This window comes from Pteronotus mesoamericanus, unplaced genomic scaffold (genome assembly GCF_021234165.1).
Source record: "Pteronotus mesoamericanus isolate MK-2021 breed Mesoamerican mustached bat unplaced genomic scaffold, CSHL_Meso_final contig_116, whole genome shotgun sequence".
Classification (NCBI taxonomy): domain Eukaryota; kingdom Metazoa; phylum Chordata; class Mammalia; order Chiroptera; family Mormoopidae; genus Pteronotus; species Pteronotus mesoamericanus.
Window position 1 is genome coordinate 23,644,353 of NW_026555027.1, and position 18,979 is coordinate 23,663,331.

General features: G+C 37.8%; 1 protein-coding gene across 1 annotated transcript in view; it reads right to left on the bottom strand.

Annotated features, from left to right (window-relative positions):
• Positions 1–18,979, bottom strand: part of VEPH1 (ventricular zone expressed PH domain containing 1) — a 187,565-nt gene that overhangs the window by 21,787 nt on the left and 146,799 nt on the right. The window contains exon 12 of the mRNA XM_054579995.1: positions 742–859. Coding sequence (XP_054435970.1) covers positions 742–859 — 118 coding nt within the window. The remainder of the gene's footprint in view (positions 1–741; positions 860–18,979) is intronic.

Sequence of the window (18,979 nt, forward strand, 5' to 3'; positions counted from 1 at the left end):
AGGTATCAAATTGTTCTGTGCCTCAGTTTCCCCATCAGTAAAACCTGAGACAATATTAGTACTAACCTCATAAGATTTTTGAGATGGTTAAATGAGGTATCTGACACATTTGGCACTGAGCTTGGCTCATATTCACTAACAGCTATTATTTTTAGGGAAGTAAAAGTTGACTTCCCTAAAATTCCCAAAAATTCCTTGAGCAGCAGAAAGAAAGAGGGAGGATGACTAATCAGCCATGATGTTACTCCTCAAATAATTTCTTACTCTTTAAGGAATTATTTTTACACAGTTTAATTGCAAAGCAAAAGTGTAAGGGACGATTAGGAGATGAGCCGGTCCATGCGCTCATCTGTTCATTAAGTGCGGCCTCATTTCTTTGACGCTCAGGACAGAATTCTTCCTTTCTCCAATCCTCAGGGTCATTTGTGTGGAAATGAAGATGGTTCCAGGGCAAAACTGCCAGACCTGCTTTCCTGGAAGCTATATATATGTAAGGTATTGTTTCTCTTGCTCATTTCTGGTTTATGTGTCTCCCCCTTTCAACATCTCTTTTTCTCACTCCCACTTTGGGGAGATACCTTTCTCAGTATGAAGCAGAGGCGATCGGGCACACCTCTGTGCATTATTACAACGGAGGATGTTTATGCAAGAAGGGGGCCAGCCAGAACAGTGGGGCTCACAGATCCCTGTCAATCCCAGGGGCGCACATGGTTCTTAGCAGTAAGGGGGGGTGTCTCTCACCGGTTGCTTTTTCAGGGTTGTTGCACATGAAGCATTGCCATGCTCCTGCTGCTTCACTGAAGCCAAACACGTCAAAGAACCTCACTTCTTCCAGATGGAGCTGTACTTGGTCCAGATCCTGTTTCAGGAACACAAAGCACAGGGAACATAAGCTGATCTGCCTGCTGCATAGAATTCTGAAGCCGGAAAGCAGGCTGTGGACGCAGGAGGGCCAGTGTTCAGTTTCAGTACTAGGGATGAGGAGGGAGTGTGGAGAAGACCTCTCTTGCTCCACCATGGGAAGAGCAGCACCTTAAACTCTTCCAAGGGACTGCTCTTAAATGCAGAGCCCCAGGCCCCAGGGCTGGGTGCCAGGGTAGGTGGTGAGGGGTCAGAGCCTGAAGTAGCCCATAATTTTCCTGCATCCAGCTGCAGTTCCAGGGTTTCTACAAAGAAGGGACATCTAAGTGGCAATGTGGTTGAAAGGAACGCTATTGGGGGATTTGTCTTTTAGGTACCCTTTACATGAATTTGAGAATCAATTATCCACGTCCAAAAATAATTTTTATTAGGTTGATTTTGCAGGGGGAAGGTGGAAAATGTGCAAGAAAGCTTAATCTTTCAATCTTTGGCTCCAATATTGTTTTAGCAGTTTGTTTTATCTTAAAAGTGTATGCAAATTTTTTCATTCTATTCTATTATATGGCTGTATTGGCTTTAATGGAAAATAATGTCTTAAATTACTTATCAGTAAATTAGTTAACTTTCCCCCTCCAAATGGTTGAGTAGAACTGACACACTAAGAAGACTGCCCATGTTTTATGAGCCTTGTGGCATTGTGCCAATGTGTTCCTATTTACGAGGCAGAGGAGAAAGGTTCCATTACACTGTAAATGGATGGAGAACTATTAGCCTAACCAAATGAAATAGCTCTACTATCCTCCTGAGGTTTTCCTATTATGTAAATGACTTGTATCCTCTGCTACAGGGTGGCCAGAACTGCACTCTTAAAAGGTTGCTATCTTAAGAGGAATTTAATGTCCTTGCTAGCCTTGCACATGCCCAGACAACTTATGTGTTTGTTCTCTGTTGAGCTGTGATATTATTTCCTTTCTTCTGGTCCATACACCCTTATCTTCTACCCATAGTGTCAGCTCCTAGCATGTCTGAGAGTTGAAGGATGGACTGCTTATGGTTGATCTAAAATAGAGAATGCTCGAATGGCTACCCACATTCTACCCCAGAGTTCTGGTTTACCGGTTCTACATGTCTTGACAGAAGTGAGAAGTATGCTAGACTCTAAGCTCCTTGAGGGCAGAAATAGCCTGCCTTGCTCACAGTTGTAGCCCCAAAGTCCAGTTCCACGTTGGTAGTAGAGCGAAGCCATTGGTTTGCAGGCCCAGTGCAAAGGTTACTAAAGGCCTGTACAAACAGTAAGAGAATTTTAAAGCGGCTTCTTTTTTAGAGAACATTTACACTCACTGGAACATAAACACAATGAGGGCAGGGGGTTTTCCCACTCTCACTTTGGTGAGATACCTTTCTCAGCATGAAGCAGAGGCGATCAGGCACACTTCTGCTGAGCAGAGGCTGTTATAACCTCAGCACCTAAAAGTGCCTGTCACATAAGCAATATTAAATAAATACATGTGGAATAATGAAAAGCATAAACTGGGACTAGAAATGAATACTTTCAAACATCTCTTATGAAGACTATTATAGCTCATGTTCTTGGATTGGACATTTTGGAGGCTCTACGTGCTGAATACAGCATTTTGAGTTGCTAACATTTAATACCATATTTGAGGCATTCCAATAGGCTTGTATATCCACAATGTTGTTTCAACAGAAGTGATTTCAAATGTGTTTAATGAAAAAAAGGAGACTTAAAAAATTTCTTTAAAGCATGTTCCCAAGATAAAGACTGAAGAAGCACCTGGGAGTTTTGTAGATTTCAAAGGATGAACTCCATATTAGAATTTATGGGGGAAAAGCAGATGTTCATAAATATCATTTTCAAAACTGCTAAGTCTCTGAAGTCTGTATTTGGCCATTGGTATGCAAATCACTTCCCTATTTTCCACACAATTGAAGTCTAATTTTTCATTCATCTCAAACACTGCTAGCAAATAAAGCACTTAGAATAATGCTTAAGAGTTCTCTGATTTTTCCTGTTCTGAGACCAGAAATGTCCCAGGTCGTATACCTATAATCCACATTTGTCTTGGTAAAGAGTTACTTAACAAGTTTGAGACAGATGCAAGCTCCATTGCAGCGATCAGGTTCTGAAGTCAAAAGCAGGTGGCTACAAACCCTCCTTCTTCAGAGGATTTAGGTGTTGTGCAAAGGGAACTGAGTGAAGAATATAGGCAGTAGTTCTATAAACCATTGAAGTTTACAAAACCAGCCAACTTGAACAGAGAGACAGACGAAACACATGGAGATCTAAATATTGGTAGGAAATCAAAGCAAAATAAATCACAAAACAAGCAAACACAAACCAACAACTAGTGATATATACATTTTTGAAAATTTGACCTTTTAATATGTTTGAGGCCATTATTTCTCTGACTTAATCTTCTTTACCCTCCTGGGTTCTGTAGCTTCCCTAGACCTTGCCCAAGAATTTCTGTATGGCTTCTATTGTTTTTGTTTTTGTTTTTTCAAGACAAGAGAACTAAGCCTAACTTGTTTAGAGAATTACAAACTTCCTAGACTCCAGAAGAGTAATAAAAATTGTTCATGTCTAAGTAGAGTCACTCCCTGAGTATTTCATTTCAATGGGATTATAGTGGACAGACCCTAGAGCAACCCCCTCCCCCCAATAATTTCCATCTCCTGGTGTTCATTCATTTGGATAATCCCCTCCCCTTAGTGTGGGAGGGATCTGTGTCTTGCTTCTAAAAGAGAATATGGCAAGTGTGATATGATATCAACCCCATCATTATCATAATGTACACACACATGCACACACACACAAACTTGTCTTGCTAGATGCAAAGAAAGACTGCTCTCCCAGTCTTGAAGAAGTAAGCTGTCATGTTGTGAACTGCCCATGGATGGCAGGGAACTGTGGGTGGCCACCAGGGCAAAAAGGTGGCCTTTAGCCAAAAGCCAGTAAGCCTTCAGTTCTACAAACTCTAGTAAATGGTTTCCGCCAAGAACCTGAGTGAGTCTGGAAGCAGACCCTCTCCATTTGAACCTCCACATGAGAACACAGCCCAGGCAATATCTTGTAGCTTTGTGAGGCCTTGAGCAGAGGACCCAGCTAAGTCACAAGCAGGCTCCTGACCCAAGGAAACTGTGAGATAACAAGTACGTGGTGTTTTAAGCTGCTAGATTTCTGGTAATTTGTTATGCAGCATTCAGAATCAAAGATAAGATTGTGCCATGAAGAAGGGTAGGCCACCCTGTTGGCCAGTTCTCAATGAGTGTGCTCCAAATCAGGCCTCAATAAAACCCGAAGAATATTGAAGTCCAACTTATTTCTGCTGACTTAAGGAAAAATATATATAATCATAGTAAATATGCATTACGAAGCACTTTTTCTAATAAACACCATCTAATTCAACAGGGATAAAAGCCCATGGAGGGAAAATGATGTTTTTAAGCAGCTGATTAAGTGAGAGTTCCTCCAGTTTTAGAAGAAAGTCACTAATGAGGGCAGGAGTTAGGAAACTATATAAAAAGTCCCATGTGAAGCCTCTTAGGGGAAAAATAGGCCAGGCAGCATGGAAAGATGAGAGGATATTTACAACATTATTTTGATGACAGTGACAGCATGAGTCAGCACTATGGATTCCTTAAAAGTGCAAAGTGGCCTCTGGATGTTATAATGTGGTCTATGTACTTACTGTAAAGAGGGTACTGAGGAGCAATTTTCCAGAAATCAGTGAAAGCATACATCTGGAAGAAGTTTGGATTCTGGCACATTTAAATTCTGTTCTAAAGTTATTTTTGCACAGATACAAACATAGGATTGCCTCATGTGCTCTGTGTGCCTATGGTTAATAGGATCAATTCTAGGCGCATACTTTAGGGGTGTTTTAAGAAACATAAACAAGAGGTTTAAAAAAAGCCCCAATATTTGCATGTAATAGTAAGGCTTTGTGTCATTATGGCTATATCTAGTGCATATATTCTAATTATATGGAGTCCAGAGTGTGAAATAAATTTATTGAGGGAAGAAAATTAACAACTCATTTTTATATTGTTCACTTTTATATTGTTTATATTGCCTACAATATGGAGGCATGGTGTCTTGCAAGAGACACTGTATGTTATGTGAATATACTAACGAAAGGACTCTTAAATTAAGAGTATGTATGCTACAATTTAATTTTTAAATTTATTTCAATTTTTGAAAAATATTACAATTGAATTCAATTCATAACATGTAGTCTTGACAGCAACTGGTGTCAGGAACCAAGGATAACCAGATGAAAGAGACAGAGACTTGTATTCCAAGGAGGTGAAAAAGTAATTCATTGAGTTCATAGTAGTCCTCACAGAGGAAAATTGGGATACATGGTTATTTGTGTTTGTTATTAAACTTCTTCTGGTGTGAATTCTTTGGCTCTCAGCTAGATTAGAGCTCTTTAGCAAGAAGAATGATTTATTTTGTAGCTTCTGAAAATACTTAGTATAGCATTTTGCCCATATTAGATTTTCAGTAAATTTTTACTAATTGAAACACATGGACTTTATCTCTAATTTATACCAATAGTAGCATTTAGGTTTTCAATTTTCATGTCTACTCAACTATGACCATTAAATATGCTTTTCAGAACATATTTATTTTAAAAATATATACTTTCATCTCTATGTGTATTATGGAAATTCATTTTATTTAATTGTATGAAACAAGTTTTTAGATTAAAATGTTAGTAATTGAAGAAGAATGTTTGGCTGACTTCATCAATATAGCATGTTGACTTCATGTTCTCAAGACTCTCAGCTTTTCCACATCACCAGTTCTCAGAAGGTGTTGGCATCAGGAATCCAGGGGAAACTTTTAATAAACACCAGATACAGGTTCCATTCCTGGAAACCTAAAATTATACGTCTGTGTTCAGGCCTGGGAATCTGCATTTCTAAATGAGCTTCCCCATGTTTTCTGATATGCACTGACTGGGAAATTAATCCTACACCCTTGGGAACAGATGTGGAACTGGCTGATCTGTCTCCATTAATTGGTATTTGAGGGATTTGTCAGTCCTCATGGGCTTATGTTCATACTTTACCACAATAGGTTTCATATGACAAAATATATAATCTGGTTGCAAGACCAAAAACTCCATTCTTAAAAAAAAAAGAGATGTTATTATTCCAAATTGTGCAATATTGAAGGGAGAGGTGAAGTGTGAAAATTGGACTTGTTGGGCCTCCTCTGAAACTTGGCAGAAGGCTGGGCTGTGTGGGAGGGAGGGGGGCAACAGGTGGGAGGCAGGCCCTAAGTAGAGGCAGCAAGGGTGCTGATCTGGAAGAACTCAGTGTGTTTCAGTATTCAACATGGGTGCCAGGCATGCGCTATGTTGCACTGCCTCCCCCTTTTCTATACCAAATTTAAAGAAAAACCCTAGGGACATGTGAATATATGGGGGAAATGTGGCATGCCTCTTACTATCACTGGAGGTCATGAAATAGACCTATTTTCCTAAGCTTTGAGTCAAAGTATGTTGGGAAGAACTGAATGGCTTCTTGGCAAGTTGCGGCAATTCTGACAATGGGTCTGGCTCTGAGGGTTTGGAAGAAAGCACTTGTCTTCGTTTGATTCATTTCAGAGAGAAGCTCTGAAGAACTCTTTTAAGAACCAACAGATATGATAAAATATTTTATTGGGTTCAAAAAGTCAAATTTTCACATCTAAAGATCATGAAAGAATAATCTGATTATATAATGTTGGCAATAAACATGACAAGAGCTTAAATAAAGCAGTTTTTAGGAAAACTAAGATAAGCATATGAGTTGAATAGAAAATAAAGGTGGCAAACTGAATGACATTTCATAAATGTTTGATAATTTCTTTATGAATACAATTAAAAAAAATAAAACCAGCAAAGTATTTTTGCAAAAAAATTTGAGCAAATTTTACTGAAACTTGGGACCTGGGCTAAAAGCACAAGCTTTAGAAGTTAATTTATGACTGATTAGAAGTTAGAGATCATCTAGAGAGATTTCTCTTCCCCAAAGTATGAGTTTACCTTTCAAGGTGGGGATGAGACCCAGGATTTGGAGATGTCCTTGGTTGTCAAGCTGGAGACACTAGTCCTATCCTACCCCTGGAGAGGTTTAGGTATCTCTGAAAGGATAGGAGTAGGAGCAAAGATTTTCTTCCCTTCTTTCAGATGAGTGGGAACAGCCTATTCCATCTCTATTTGAATATCCAGATTCATGTTTTCAGGGTTCTCAAACTATAGCGCAGATCCTACATGTGTGGGATGGTATCTGGTTCTCACAGTGTTGCCCCAGGCAACTGAGGCAAAGGGAAACTGGTGAGGTTATTTGCTGTAGATAATAATAATCTGCTCTGCTCCATAAACCTTGTTTGCATGAGACATTAAAAATTTAACATTATGCACATCCTTAACTTCACTAGGTTCTGATACATTGCTTTCCAAAATGGCTGTACAATTTCCATTCCAGCACAGCATGAAGTTTCTGGAATAATTACCATCCAACAGTCCTTTCCCATGTCTGAGACAGGCCATTTTTTTGGTGACCACAGACATATTGGTTTGATTGGATTAGGGGCTCGCAGCAGTCTCCGATGACTTCTTAAACCATGGGAAAAATCAGCCATGCTCTGTAGCAAGCATTGTATTTCTGTCCATTTTTTATTGCCTTTGCTATCATAAGAAGCATTCTAGGTTTTGGCAATCAGACCACCGTTTTTAGGTACAATTATTTTAATACACTAGTACATACCAACTTTTTGCCAGCGTCTAGTTTTACTTTAAGAACTGTTATTTTACTGATGTGTTTACTACTTGGAGCGGTTACAAAGAGGAATTAAACTACCATGACTCTGCCATGGACTTAAGAGAGAAGGTATTTCTTCCCATGGTGTGGGAATTGCAAATGTCTCACTCAGTCATGCAACAGACAGAGCACAGCACTAAGCATTGGTAAAGTAATAGTGATCAAGGCAGACATAATAAGTCAAACTACCCCTCTGAAGAAAAATGGATAAAGTGAACTATGGTCTGTTTACACAATGAAAAGTTTTGTAGGTGCTAAAATGGATGAGCTAACTCTACCTGTATGAACAGATATATTTTTATAAGGTAATCTTAAGCACAGAAAACATATAGCAAAAGATATGTAAAAAATATGATAACACACATGTAAAATTTTAAAACAATAGGCTAAAAGCACTCATGGAAATAATGCAGGCCAAACTTGGAAGAGTATTTGCAACACTTTTCTTCTGTTTGTAAAGAGAAATATTTAAAGTAACTATGGAGGAAATGTAAGCACCTTTTCTATTTAGTGGTTGGATTAGGTATCATCTTTCTTCACTATTCTGAATTTGTCAGCTATTTCTGAATTGAATAAAAATAAAAGTGAGGCAGAGAACAGAGTTCAGTGAAGCAAAGAGACTGGAAGAGGGTAGAATCTGTGAGGAAGAAAAGTTCTGTATGTATTGGGGGGCTCCTGTGGAACCCCTCACATTCCTTGGGGAGGAGACTATTTTGCCTGTATGAGGCTGGCCTTGGTTAAGGTCATTAAAGGACCATGTCTTTCTCCTGATTTTTGCATTTATTTCTGTAGGGGGGGGAGTGCTCCATATTAAAGCCCCTTTTAATCTAGCTCTTCAGACTGAGTGACAAAGACATAAGCATGAAATGCAAAGAGTTTGAAATATGTTTTATTGTTCTGTTTTCGAAAAGAAACCAAGCTTACAGCATACTGACATCAAGTTCTATCTTAGGTGTCACAGAATGGGTTAGATGACAGCAGAAACACTTAGAACTAAGATTTTTTTCCCCCTGCAGAGTTGTATGGAGTAAAGAAGGTGGTTTCAGAGCCGTAAGATCTGAGTTTGCGTCCTGCCACTGTCGTTCACTACTGGTCCTTGGGAAATATCTTCATTTCTCGGAGCTCTGAGTGCACTCCTCAGTCTGTGAAATGACAGTGATCCCTGAGCTGTCTCCTCTGGAAAGTTTTTGTGCCAAATCAATTCATGGCAATTACACTAACTGTAGAGAAATAATACAAAAGGTGATAATGATGATGAACAGAGCAATCAAAGAAGCTCCTTTTTATGTATATGAAATGTAGTGGGGTTTTTTTGGCTTTTAGTTAGATAAATATATGTAAATCTTTCTGAAATGAATGACTTGTTTAAGAAACACTGATGTTAGGTGCCTGAGAAACATATTTCATTTTCTAAAAGCAAGTAACATACTTATCTGTCTGTTTTCATTAGTGTGTTGTCAAACCTAGGGATATTGAGCATAATGAGATGCAAACATAATAGGATATAATGCAATGTGAACATTTGAAAGGGGAATAATGACATGTGCATGTTTGATGGGGCCATAATGAGATGTACAAATAGAAATGCACATAGAAATGTGCATGGGTAATGGTGTAATGAGATGCATAAATGGATGGGTGTAATGATAAAGGCATTTAGGGGGATGTAATGTGATTTATAAATGGCAGCATTAAATGGGGAGGGTGGAAAGGGCAGGTTGTGATAAGAAGCAGAGAGGAAGAATGCAGTGCTATGCATGAATGGAGGAGCTAATAATATGTGCATGATGAGGACGTAATGAGATAAAAATGGAATGGTATAATGAGGTTCACAGATGGAAGGATGTAATGAGCTGTGCAGAAAGGAGGGAATAATGACAAGCATAAAAGGAAGGATTTAATACTATGAATAAAGAAATGGGCATAAAAAGATGTGAGGACCGAAAGGAGGAGCAAGAAAAAAGGAACATTGGTGAAGGGATGGGAAATAACAAGGTGGGCAAATGGGGCACTCTAATGAGGTGCTGAAATTAAAGCATGCGACGAGGTGTGCCCGTTTAGGGAATAATTAGACACACGCATAGGATCATAACGAGGTACCCGGACCCTTATCAGACACAGACCACAGTATTCAGTTCTTACAAAGGAGGTGGAAATGGAAAAAAATTCAGAGCACAGAGCCACAAGATATCTAAATTGTTACGAATCCAGAAAAGAGAAGGCTAAACAGGTGATTTAACCACAGCCTCAGAATTCATGAAGTTATGGTTTTATAGGTGCCACTTGGGGTATTTACTCAGCGTCAGGTGCTGTGCTGGGTGTTTAATTGGATGTACCATGTAATTTCCCCTTCCTAGCAACCCTGTGAGGCAGTTGGATTAGTTCCTGGTTTATAGATGAAGACTGTGCTACAGGGAGGTCAACCAAATTGTCCAGATTCCCAGAGAATGTCACTTAAGATGTCACTTAAGTCAAGTCAACTGGATTCTAGTTGCCTTTGTCCCTCTTCTGGTATGTCTGTAAAAGTAGTCTGTGACCCCTCCCGCTTCCAAATCACCTGGATCACTTGTCATAGATGCAGAGTCCCAGGCTCACCCCAGTGAGTAGCATTTGCACGATCTGTAGAGGCCCTGGAAACCTGCATTTAAATAAGCTCTCCAGGGAGTCCTGCAAGCATTAAGGTCTGGGAACTACTCAGCAAGAGAGACCAGCACTAGAGTCAGGGTTATTCTAATGCTTCCCATTAGCTCTGGTGAAAGATTGTGAAGAAAGGGGCATATGTTTGGCATGAGCTACTTGGGCTGGCTGCACGGGACTGCAGAAGGAATTTCCAGGCCCTGGAATGAGGCATCAAATGTTTCTGTGTGCTGTCATTAACAGAGGACTAAAAAAAAAGGCCCCCTCCCATCAGACTGGTCTTCAGTAGGAACCCCAAATTATACTGAAAATAGTATATAATACAAAAATGTATTGAAATTAATTAGACTCTAGGAAATGTTTGTTTACTGAATTAAAAAAAAAAAAAAGGTCGCTCCATAATCTTGTAATCCCTTGGAGCTCTGAAGAGGATAATGTGTCTGTAGAACCTGAAGCTGGCCAATCTACATGCAACTTGCAGGGTTCTAAAAATAAAAGCAAATAGTGTTACTGTTCTCTCTCCTGATATGTTTAATATTGAGATACTTAAATTGCTATAATTTTTTTTGAATAAAAAACACAGAATTTTTGTTTTGAAATGAGTGTTCAACATGAATGACCACTCACAGTTTAGTGAAACATTCTCTGCTCAAAACATTTTTAAAAGTCTCTTTTGGGATTTTTAGAGTATATTCATGAGCCACATAAGAAAAAATTTCATTATTTTAGTGAAACCCAACTTTTAATTTGCAAAACTATTATTCAGTTGGAGTAGTCTCCTTTTGTAACAGACCTGGGTGGGCCTGGATAAAGTTTTGGTTAAGGTGAAAATAAAGCTCATACTCAAGAGATGGAACCTTTGTCATTCATTTTGTTTCGGGGGTTCTTGCAGAGAAAGTGCGGTAAAGTAGTATTAGTTACTGTTTATTGAGCACTTACTTTGTGCCAGTCACTGTTCTAAGAATTTTACATGTATTGTATCTTCTACGTCTCATAAAATCCCCTGTGAGGTGGGTACTATATTTTCTGCACTAGGCAGGTAAAGAAGATGAGGCAGAGGCTTTCATAAAAGAACTGGTAAGTGGTAGGGCCAGGATTTGAGCCAAGGCCCTAAGCTTCTAACTACCACACTTCCACTTTGCCTGGAAAGAGGTGCTATTTATTCTAATAGCTTAGTGCCCAGTGTTTGTAAGTATTTACACACTATCTGTGATCACATTGAGGGAAAAAGAAAAAAAATTTCCTCATGCACTGATTGTTTAAGAAAAGAACCTAAACCACTATTGGATTAGAACAGACATTTCAGAGGAACTCCATACCTCTGTTCCCCCAGGAATAGAGTTATTTTGTTAACTCTTTTCTAAAGTTTTTTTTTTTTTTAATTTCCCTGACTGATGCAGAACATCTGGCTGACTGTGAAGGAATGTTCACTACAGTAGTAAAATTGACATGCTTCATTATAGGACAGTCTGGCTTGCGTAATACGAAGAAAATGCAATGCATGTGATAAACCAAGATTTAAATAATCCAAGAAAATATTTCTTATGCCAATTTTAATTTCTTTAAAAAAGCTTATGTACAACAGAGGTATAGTATATATGGATTGCGGTTAGGGAGATATTAATAGTGTATATCAATTAACTTGGTGTAAGGATAGCAACTTTCTAATTTTTCAGTAGAGAATGGCACTGTCATTTAGGTTCAATGTGCTTACAAAATCATGTGCCCTCACTTAATATAATGAATTGTGTGTAAGAAGTTGTTTAAATGAGGGGCTCTATAGATTGTTATAATGTATAGCTCTTGAGGGGAAAAAAATGAATTCAAATGAAGGTAGAGACAGTATATTAGGAGGCAAAGTTTAGAAGTTGGCTGAACTTGCAAACTCAGTGGTCCCAAGGCATCGATAAAAGTCAAGCTTGTAAAAGTGTCCAGAAGACGTGTCAGTTCTCAAGGACTCTTTTCACCTTCGAGCCTCTCCTCTCACGTTAATCATGTTAATCCCAGTTGAACTATTATGTGGCTACAGGGGAGGAGTGCGAGTCCACTGGTACCGCATAAACTGTGATAAAAATTCATCTTGTGCTTAAGCTAATACTCTCCCAGTGCTACCCAGCATTGCGAGGCCTATGCACGGAGCATGGTGCAAAGGCAGCCCTGGTCACAGCCTCTTTCCCCTTGCTTGGCTGGCTGTCTGCCTTAGCCTTGGCCAACCTCGTGATAAATGAGCTTGTGTCCTTGTTTCCAAGGGGAATAGCAGAGCATCTGTTGGGGGTGGAAGGAAAAGCAGGGGGTTCTTGTGAAAAGAGGCTCAGCACAAATCCATCATCTTCATCATTTGGAAAATAACTTTTTCTCTCGGCTCTGAAGAGCATCTTCCTGTTTCTCAAATCAGGTTTCCTATGTGTAGACTCTTCTTCAGCATTTTATATCTTTCCTTTTGGTCTGCATCTTAAGCCTTTCTCTTCTCTCAAACACAGATCTCCCCTAACCCCTTGAAACAGTGGTACCATTTCATTACCACTGAATTAAAAACAATAAAGAAAAAAGGAAAACTTATTTTATCACCCTACTAGCTGATCACTGCTGGAGAAAAAAAATCACATTTCCATCTTACTTAAAATCTATCATCTCAGATTCCAAGTGAATGTTCCTCATTACCTGATGGTCCTGCTATTTTTCTCTAATAAGTTCATTCATGGCTGTTTTCTCTAAGAATTTCATTTGACTTTCTCTTTCCCCAAACCTCCCACATTCTACTCTTCCTTTCAGCCAATGGTCTCACCTCTTATTTCACCAAAAAAGATGAAAAGCCATCCAAAAGAACACACTCATCTTTCCACCATCAAATCCACTACTTGATCCGGAGCTGCATGCAATGGCTTTTTCCTCCCATCTGCTTATCATTTTCACTCTCTCTATTGCATCATCCCAACAACTTACAAACATGCTCTGGGGTTTCCATATTAAACCATCTCCATACTTCCTCCATTACCAACCCGTTCAGCAACAGACTTTTACAACAACTCTTTACACATGCTATGTTTCCTTCCTTATTCTTTTCTTCTCATTTTCCTCCACCGACTCCTGTTTGCACCTTGCCCTTAAAGCTCCATTAAAGCTGTCCTTCCCAAGTTGCCCAAATGAATAAACATTTTTCTGTACTTGTCTTCCTCGATTTGGCTGCCGAGTCCCAGCCATGCCCTTCCTCTTCCTTGGGCATTCTCTTAATATCTGCAACCTCTACATTTGCTGGCTTTCTTTTGTCTCTTGGCTGCTCTCTGGATTTAATCCTGAACTGCGGCCTTTTCCTCTCATGCTCTCTTCCAGATTGCTTTAATCTCCCCAAGGCTCTTTCATCACCTCTGTGCCGACAATGCCCTCATTTATATTTTTGTCTAAACTGCTTCACATTTGCCTGCTAGACGATTCCACTAGAACATCTTAGAGGCATTTTAAATTTAAGATATTCAAAAGCCTCTCTCCCCCTTACACCCCACCCATTAGCTGGTTATGTCCCTTTTATATCCAAAACTGATAGTGATGGGTCATTTATTCTATCCCAATTAGGACTGTTCCAGTTAAGCTACACTCTTCTCATCTGGATCAGTAATTGTCTCCTTCATGGTCTCCCAGATTCTGCTTTTGCTGCTTCTGATCTAGTCTCCACACACTGAGTGATCGTTTGAAGACCAGCTGGGTAATGTCTGCTGCTCAGAACCCCTCTGTGACTTCCCATAGACTGCAATAAAATCTCAGCTCCTTGCTATGGCTTACAAGGCCAGTGATCAGTTCCCCCAGATGAACGCTCCACTTGCCTTTCTTCCGATGTTGTGGAAGGAGAGAGTTTCCTCCTAGATGGGTGTGATCATCCACAGTGATGTCGGAAGAAGAAAATTTTAGAACTTTCACTTTATTTTTCATCTCATCTTTTAACATTTCTATTTTTGAATATGTTTTACAATAAACACAAGTATAATAATACATGGATATAATTTATAAGTAAATAAATATAAACATTGACGGTGCTGGCTCAGAAATTTTTTCTGATGGGAAGTGCGATTGAAATTCAGAGGAGCATGCTCTAATACGCCAACATTTTGCCTTGCTTTTCTTATTCTTTCTTTTTGGTTTTTGATCTCAAGGTCTTTGTGCAACATGTTCTCTTTGCCAGGAAAACTCATCAGACACCGCCTCAGAGAAGCCTTCCCTGACCACCCAACAAATGCTCCCTTCATCACTTCCCTTGGGCACTTCATATTTTTGCAGTCTCTGTCAGGGTGGAATTGAGAACTTACTTACTTGTATATTACTGTCTCCATCGGGGCAAGGCATGATTGCTTATGTTGGGTCTCTCTGCACAGTGCTTGGCATAGAGCGGGCATTCCCCCAAAATGTTTTTAACTGAATGAATGAACTTAGGGTCACATTTATGATGTTTTCACTGTGATTTTTTTTTTTTGTCTCCTCCGTGTCATTGCTGATATCATTCTCTTTACAGGGAACCATTTTCCTCTTTTTTAAAAAAACCCAGACTCCATATTGTAATGCCTACTGTCCTCCTACCCAGCTCACTCTCCATAGGACTGTCCCAGATATTTGCATCTGCACCCACCTCCCACCTTCAATCTGCCTTCCCGACCCCCTTGCCTCCAGTTTCTTATCACGATTTGTGTCCCCATGGCATTTACCCCTGAATCACTGTATTTACCCTCATGGCCTGGCTTTTTCGGATAGGCTCTTATTCATACATTCGTTTAATCTCTTTACCTCACCTTTGGTTTTTAGATACTGTCTATCAGATTTCCCCAGGTTCTGAGCTCAGAGCCCAGGACTCCCTACCTGCCCCCACCCCAACTGCCTGCCTCACATCTAGGCTTCTAAAATCCCAAACCTAATTCCTATTACCACATTTCCATGTAGCATGTTCTGAAAGGGAGGGTCAACATAGCTAATCTTTCTCAAACAATGGGATTCACACTGCTCTCCCTTGAGGCTGGCTTCTAACACTTAACACTCACATCACATGTGTAGACTTAAATTTTTCTTAAGAATTTAAACAGTTAACAGCCTTTATAATAAATAAGTCTACTCCTTATTTACTTCCTTATGCATATTATTTGTTTATTAAAGCACTGTATTAACAATGTATCTCAAATCACTAAATCTAAGCCTTCGGAGCAGCAGAAGGTCTCCTTTTGTTCCACACAAGATTGGTGTTTTCGTTTTATTTATGCTTTGACACTAGTGCCAATTACCCTGAGAACCATCATGTGTGTTTGTAGCAATGTGGACTGAAAACAAATCTCCAAATGTTAGCCAGATGGGGCACGTTTTTTTTTCAGCAGCAAATTTTAATTTTTTTTTTTGTTGTTTCCATAATGGGCATAGTTTTGAGACCTCATTTCTATGGCATATTGAATTTCTCCAGGCTTTGGGAACTGGAACATGTGTGTCAATAAAGGAGACTTTGCTCTCAGATTCCAGTCCTTTAGCAATTACCCAGTCAACTTTGTCAACTGCCTGGTCCTCTGATGATCAGAGTGCCTCCCCGCCTGAAAGGTGGAAATATTAATCGTGTCTGTAGTTACTCCATGGAGGCCATTCTCCCCATTTCTTACATAAGTCAATGGCTTTTGTATCCTTTTAAAAATTCTTATTTTATAATAAAAATTGATTATCTTAAAACAGAACTTTCTTTAAACAAGCTGCTCGTTTACATTTCCTTACATAAAACAGTATAACTAAAAGTGGTACTTCTGTAATAATATTTTTTCCTTGGTCATAAAAGAAATACATACTTCTTGGAAAAAATTTAGAAAATACTAGTCCCATCAACCAGAGCTAACCAGTGCTAACATTTTGGTATATTTCCTTTTGGTTGCTTGAGTGGGCAATCCTCCAAATAATCTTTGTATAAATGATTTTGTATATTGCAATGTGGTATTTGATATAAGTATTGTTTCATGTCATTAAACATTCCCCATAAACATGATTTTCATGGTTTCTTAATATTTTTTCATATGGATGGATATATAACTTTAATTCTGCCATCTCAAGATCTATATCTATATCTATATCATCTATATCTATATCTAAATCTGATACTCTAATTCTCCTTTCTTTAGACATTTAGGCCATTAATCACTCCACAGAACTTTCTTGGAATTTGTATCTAAAGTTTTGTACACACTTCAGATAATTTCTTTAGAACAGATTCCTAGAAGTGAAATCACTGTGTTAAAGGATATGAATATTTTTAAGACTCTTGACCAACATTGCTAAATTGTTTTTTATTAATGTTGAAATAATTTACACTTCAACTAGAAATGTGTGAGAGTGTCTAAATTTCCTCTTTATTTAGCACTGATTATTGTCTTTTAAACAATGATTTAAAAAGGATCATGTTATTTTATTTTCAGTTTTTATATCTTGACCACTAGTGAGGCTGAAAACTTTTTCTGGACTCCAAGTCTTATGTTCTCATGTCCATGGCTCATTGATTATTAATTTGAATGAACTTAGAGTATCTTAAGCATATTAAACTTTGTTTTCTATGCTTATTATACATATTTTCATTTAAGTTATTATATAGACAGGTTTTGGTTGTTATAAGCTTTATTTTTATACAGTCAAATCTATCAATCCTTGACTCTTTGATATTACCTGTAAGTTTAATTACATTTTTTTAAAAAGAAAGAAAAACATATACAATAAATAATGTAACAAATACCCATGTACTTGCTGAATAAACTTAATAAATACTCTTTTTTTTTGCTTCTGAATTTTTAAAAACAAAATTACAGATGAAATTGGGATCTCCTTAATCCCCTTTCCAGTAACATTTCCCTCCTTCTTCCCCTACTTCCTCGTTATCCAGATACAATGCCATCATGAATTTGGTATGATTTTAAATATGGTGTTATAGTTTGATCACAAGTGTATGTACCCATAAATAATGCATAGTGCTGCTTAGTATGTTTTAAAAATTTATGGAAGCTCTCATACTATTCCTGTCATACCCTTGCAACTTGCTTATTAAAATTCAATTTTATGTTTTCAAGATTTATCCCATGTTGCTACATATAAGTCTAATTAATTTCCTTTTACTGACTATATAGCATGACTATACCACAACATTTTTCTTCTTTCTTCTACTGATGTCCATTTTCATGGCTTCTGATTTTTTGGTGCAAACAGTGCTCAGTTAACATGTGTATGTGTCTCCTGGTGCAGGTATGTGAGAGTTTACTTAGAAATGGAATTACAAGATAATAGGGTACAATGAATTTATAATATAACCAGCTATTGCCAGATTGCTCTTTTAAAAAGGTTGTAAAGGGAAATTTGTCTTAAACCTTATCTAGGACAGAAAATTTTTGTACATTATAAACAAAATTTCCTTGTGGAAAGAAATGAGCATCTCTGTAAAATGCTTAAGCTCTGTAGAGAGAGAACTTAAATGTTTTCATGGAGGGGAGATAAATATGTGAGGTAATGAATCTGTTAATTAAGGAGATAGGGGAATCCTTTAGGGGGATCACTAAACATTTTTAAAATAAGCTTTAAATGAGATTAAGACTTTTGGAAAGCTACTTAACTACATTGACTGTGAGCTAGCTGTCTAATTTAATTATTATATATTTTTGTATTTAAGTCTCATTTAACTATTACATATATTTTTCTTAAATATTTTTTTAAGTTGGTAAACCTGTTTTATTCTCATGTGTTGTTTATAAACATTCTCATTTTTTCATGTCTTTGCCAAGACTTTTATTCTCTCAATATTTTATTCTCACCAGTTTGATCATTGTAAAATGGTGTACCACATTTAAAAATTTAAATAAATTATTTCAATAATTTCTAGTGAGACTAAACATCTTACATTTTTGGTCATTTGAATATCCTGTGCAGTGAATTTTCTGTTCATGTTCTTCACCAAGTTTTCTCTTTGGTTGTTTCTTTTGTGTTGCTTTATAGATTTTTGTGTGAGTTATATATATATCAAACACTTTCTTACAGCTTGTACTTGCCTTTTAACTTTGTTATGGTGTGTTTTGTCATACAGAAATTAAAACTTTTTATGTAGTCAAATCTATTCATATTGCTTCATGATTTCTGCTGAGTTGGTCTTAAGAAATCCTTATCTTGAAGTCATAAAGGCAACCTTTGGTATGCTAGCCTCAGGCTGCCTTGACTACATTTATCCCCTGATTTATCTGGAGCTGATATAGCTATACAGTGTCTGGGAGGAATCTAAATTTATCTTTTCAATTTGGAAAGTCACATGTCCCCATACTATTTTAAAAATATTTTATTTTCTCCTCACCCATTTGAAATCCTTTTTTTTTTTTTTTTTTTTTTTTTAAAATCTACCAAGCATCTCTATATGCCTGGGGCTATTTCTGGACTCTATTCTTTACAATTTATCCCTGAGGCAATAATAATGCTCTTATCTTATCACAGCTTTAGAACAAGTTTTCTTTTCCTAGTAGAAAAACTTCCTCTTCTATGTTCTTTTTCAGAATTGTTTAGGTTATTCTTAAATTTAGGATTAGTTTGTCAAATTCCATGAAGAAATTTTGTTGTTCTTATGACTGAAAATGAAATGGCATTTATATTTTAATTTGGGAAAAAAAAT